At 38.7% G+C, this 5,295-nt stretch overlaps 1 protein-coding gene across 1 annotated transcript in view; it reads left to right on the forward strand.

Moving 5' to 3' along the window:
- LOC106935712 (trimethylguanosine synthase-like) overlaps nucleotides 1–5,295 on the forward strand; it is a 34,000-nt gene that overhangs the window by 11,408 nt on the left and 17,297 nt on the right. The window contains exon 4 of the mRNA XM_015016333.1: nucleotides 1,793–2,323. Within this exon, the coding sequence (XP_014871819.1) occupies nucleotides 1,793–2,323 (531 nt within the window). The remainder of the gene's footprint in view (nucleotides 1–1,792; nucleotides 2,324–5,295) is intronic.

The raw sequence follows: 5,295 nt of genomic DNA on the forward strand, positions 1-5,295 counted from the left end.
GTTCATGACATGCTTTCATGTTTATGAAAGTGTCATGTCAGTTTTATTCAACCCCCTTCAAATAAAGTGTTACCCATAAGTGTACTTAATGTCATTAGGTACACTTAATGACATTAATACATTAAGTATTTTTAAAAGCCAGTATTAAAATGTTAATGTGATACTTTTACTTTCACTAGAGTGCATTATGTCTGTTTATTTGTACTTTTATTTACCATAATACATTGCTTGTATACTTTCTCCACCACTGCTAGTTCTTTTCAGCGGGGCATGGCATTATTGACACTTACTGTTACAGAGTTGGCACATTAAGCAGCGCGTACACAAGCATGTTTGATAGTGCTAAGACCCTTCTCCTGGCTCTGATTGGTTGTTTCTTGTTGGTGCATTTCTGCAGGTAGCAGCAGGAGCTCTGGGATGAAATAGAGTTTTTTCACACATTATCTGCCTCAAACCATAAAATAATTAGTTTTAAAAAACTCCTAAAAACAGATACATAGTGTAGCTTTAAAGAGTTGAAAAGCGAGTTAGAGTTGAAATCAAATGTATTGCTTTTTTTGTTGCTTCTGTTTTGTAATAAGTAAACTCTTGTTTCTATTTTCTGTTTTGCAATATCAAAACTAGATTTTATTTTGATGTTGTAAATTCCTTATTAATTATCTGAGTTTATAATGGGGTAGAAATAAAAATGTTTGTACTTGTACCTCTTTTTGGAAATGGAAGAAGTAAATGTAATGTGTATGTTGAAGCTAAACCTACTAGATTGTGTTCTTCATTAACACAACACACTAATTTAGCATAATGGCATGAATCTATTGGAGAATTGAAAGGTGACTATACTCTTAAATATACAAGTAAAAGAAATAACGCACGGAGACGTAATTCTTGGTGCTAGGCCACAGACGAGCTTCGGAGATTTATTACCCTCTGCCACGGATTCCTCGTTATATTTTCATCAGTTCAATACTCAAAAATCTTCCAAAGTCTCAACAAAAAATCTCTCCATATTCTTAACATCACCCTTTTTTATGCACTCTCATCTTCACTGATGTGAGTTGGAACGTCTCGACCAATGGCGTTGCTACCCTTGATTTGCGTAAAGATTCTGGCAGGCCTCATACTAAGTGTGTGTTGGACGAACTTTAAAATATTTGAGACCTCATGAACTCAACATCTGTTCCTTTTCAGAATTGCTGAATAGGCCAATTTGTCGCAAATTGTTCTTATCTGTCCAAACAGCCTTCTTTTCCAAGTCATTTTTGGTTCCATTTGCGCTTTGCACGCAAATGGAAGGAAAGGAGTCAGGTCAGTTTGACCTAGTGAGGCGCCAAAATCCTTTCGCAAAAACAACTCCTTAAATAGTATTTCCACTCTTACAAATCAAAACACAACGCCTTGATGTCAATTACTAATTAGCTCATTACAAACAGAATAATGTAAAGGAAAAGATCCTAAATAAAATAATTTTTAGCCTAAAGGCTTTTGAAATATCCCTATTAATATGCCTGTTTTCACATAGACGCATTAGGCAGCAGAATATAACCACTATTTACTGCTGAAGCACAAAACAAGGGTTTTAAAGGTTGCGATGTTGACAATGTATCATTTATGAAAAATTACATGTGATGACTGCTGAACTTATTTCAGTTATAGAATGAATTAAAATACCTTTTAGAGTTTTAGCATAGTTAAAATATAAGAAAAGACCTTAGAGGCAGCTCAACTGGAACTATGCAGTAGGACCTAAAAATCTATTTTTCATTGTCGTTTTCTTGTTTTTTACACCATAAAGTTCAGAATGGACAGAACCTGCTGTGGAACTCCTGGCTGGAAAAGCATCCAGACACCAGTGCTCCATCTGGAGACCGTCTTGGAGCCGTCACTGCTCCCTGGAATAATCCAGACACAAAAGCTCTCTGGGACCAACTGGCTGCAGAGACTTACTACTTGTATTGGGAGCGATTTTCATATTGGACATCACTGGGCTGGACTACTGAGCCTCAAATGTGTAACTCGAACACTAGTGATGAAGTGGAGAGTGACACTCTGATACAGTCAGAAGAACAAAGTGAAGGGGAAACTGGAGCTGGGAGCCGAGAGGAAGAAAATAAAGTTGATATTATGAGTAATCTGCTCAGAGAAAACTGCATAATAGAGCAAAGCAGGAGCTGTGCAGCTGACTTGGAGACCAACAGATTCCTGTTTTTTAGAGCTGATGTTGGAATGCAGTCAGATGAGTGTTACTGTGGGGAACCTTCAGATGCTGGGGATGATCAGAAGGAACCCCCTGGGAGCTCTCAGGACAGCTCGGCTAAACAAACAGGTAGTGTGCCTCAGTAATAATGTGTCAGTTTGCATCAAAATGCATGATTATCTAAGCTGCTTATTAATAATGTATCCAATGAAAAGTGAAAAGAACCCTTGAAGTAGGGCTGTATATTGATTCTACGATATGTATCGATATTATCCACCCTCTGAAGGTATCGATTTCTCATCCACGAGTATCGATATGTTAAACTATAGGGGTCCATAGGCTTGTAGCATCTTTTTAACATGTCTGGTTTGTGATGGCGTAGCAGGAAGACTCAGCCTCCCCCAGTCTCACTTTCAACTTGTGCTTAAAGTGCACATTATAAACTACACACCAGTTTTTAAATTATGTTAATAGGCCAAGTAAAACCGGAGTCGTGCTAAAATTAGTAAACCAAAATTTTTCGGCTTTTCCGGTTATGTGAAAGACAATAAGCTTCCAAAAGTAAAAAACGAAACGCAATATTAGATTCCTTTGTTTTTGGAAATCTCAAATCTTCAATAAATAACGATGGGCTGTATTTTGTTGCTGAGAAATGAAGTAAAGTTGCGCAAGTAACCATGAAAGAGAAGCAGAACGGATTACCTGAAGAATGAACATGGGTTGATAACATCCGAAGTGGGTGCGCAGCATGCAGCGGCACTGTGTTTTGAGCTGGAAAACGAAGAGGGGAAACCTGCAGCCGGAATCTGCGGTGCAGTGAGGATTTCCATGATAACGATGGCGGATCGATCATTCTTTCTAGCAACTGACAAAGAGTATCAGAGACTGAGAGTACGATGAGATCCTGGCAGTCTGAGAGGCAGATACTCATCTAAGCAGGGGAATGGCGCCGCTGCGCAGCTGCGGGGTGAGGCAGAGCCACTCCCCCAGCAGCTATTAGTAAACAGCTTGCAGCTACGGCTAACTCCAGGAGCCAAGTTAGAAAAACCTTTTCCCTATAGTCCTAAAGACTGTTTTACTCCAAAATGCAGCTATAGTATGTCCAAAAGAAAAACATGAGTGCAATCATTTGCATATTGAGAGTCTGCAGAGGCTGATAATCTCCTCACTCAGCATCTTGGATCACTGTTGAAACTTTGAGTTTCATGTCAAATCCACATGAATTAAATTATAGAAACTAGTTTTCTCACTGCATCTTTGATTTATTTTGTCCAGCTGTAGACTGTTAGATTCTGTCCAACTTTTTAACTGCTTTTAATCAGTTTTCAGTTAATCCAAGTCTATGGAACACAAAATGTCACTAAAATCACTGTGTCCTTCTATAATCTTTCAGAAAATCGTAAAAGTGCATTGAATCGGAGCAAATTGTATCGTTTGCCAAATATTGTGATGCATATCGTATCGTGGCCAGAATATCATATATCATATTGTATTGTGAGATTATTCTATCGCTACACCCCTACCTTGAAGATGGCCTTGCTTAGCTTTTTGATTAAATACTTTTTACTTTGGGATTTTGACACCTGACAATGAGGTCATTTGTTAGGGTTAGGGTCATTTGATTTGTTGCAGAATCAGTTCTGCAACAAATCAACTTACAGTGCTGTTAGATGATTAAAACACTTAGATTAATTACACTCCAGCTCTGTGATTAATCACTATGCCTAACTTTGTAAGCTTGAATTGTAAAATATGCACGTGATTATGTTCATGCAGGAGTGGTACTCTGGGCAACTCTCGCCATCTGCTGCACTCCAACTAATTAAATGTAAGAAATCTGATTCCCTCCCCCCCAGCAGAGAGCAGGCAATTTAGTTGAAGAAAATGTTATATTGTTTCAAACTAAAACTCTCTGAAGATTCTCAGTTTTTATATTCAGGAAGGTTTAAAGGAAACCATTTTGTTTTAAAAATTAATGTCAATATGTCCCTCTCCATTTAGGCAACCATTGAATTCACTCATCTAACCAAGCAATTGGTGTAATTCGTGCATGTAAAATTTCGAGCAAGTTCATGTAGATGAGCACATGCGGGCCTTTTCCTGTCATTCCAAAATTCCCATGTGATGAGTTCAAAACACTCTGCTGTGAACTAGGTAACCCTCCACATGAGAGAGGCTTTTAGGCCCAACTTAGCCTGGCCATTGCCTTCCTGTGCAATTCTTCTCGAAAAAAGTTCTCTCTTCCAGCAGGGTATGGGCTTTCTCTCTTTGACTCTAATTGTCTCCAGTCGATTATTGACCGGGCCAATCAGCGAACAGAAGGAGATGATATTGATTTTCTGCCCTGTATTAGAATTGCAGTCTTCCTGTATTTTTAGCAATGGCATCAGAGGAAGTGAATGAAGGCATTCAGTTGTTATTGGCTGTGCTTCTAAATATTTAATTAACATTAACAGCTGCTATTCTCTTCGCAGTGGAGAATAGTTGTGTGCAGTACGGACAGTTTCCAGTAAGCTTTATAGTGTCGAACTGACGCATTACATTAGCGACTGGGTGAACTTTAAAACCTAAACACAGTCCACGACTTCAGCCAGCAATTGAGAAACAACTATTTCTCAACAGCCGAGAACCCAGATCAGGGGTCACCAACTCCAGTCCTCGAGGGCTACCATCCTGTAACTTTTAGATGTGTCTCTGCTCAAACACACCTGGATCAAATAAACTGCTCGTTTCCAGCCTATTGCAGAGAGGAATGAATGCTGGTGAGGGAATTCAGACATTTTGGAGCAGAGGTGAATCTAAAAGTTGCAGGATGGTAGCCCTGGAGGACTGGAGTTGGTGACTCCTGACCCAGATCCTCTTTATGAAACAAAGTGTAGCACAAGGGAATGGTTTTTACCAGACTAGGACCAACTAGGTAGTTCGATTAATCTGCATTATGTAATATTTACGTGTTAAAATTTTCAGTTAATCACATGCATTAAAGTGTTAACATTGACAGCTCTAATAAAAACTGAGCCTAATTGAACCTCTATTGTTCAATAATCAACATCCAGAATATTTTTATGCTTTCCTTGTTGTTGTTCTGATTAATAAATCTG

The sequence above is a fragment of the Poecilia latipinna genome, unplaced genomic scaffold (genome assembly GCF_001443285.1).
Source record: "Poecilia latipinna isolate Pla-1442-1.1 unplaced genomic scaffold, P_latipinna-1.0 Scaffold2006, whole genome shotgun sequence".
NCBI classification, from domain to species: Eukaryota; Metazoa; Chordata; class Actinopteri; order Cyprinodontiformes; family Poeciliidae; genus Poecilia; species Poecilia latipinna.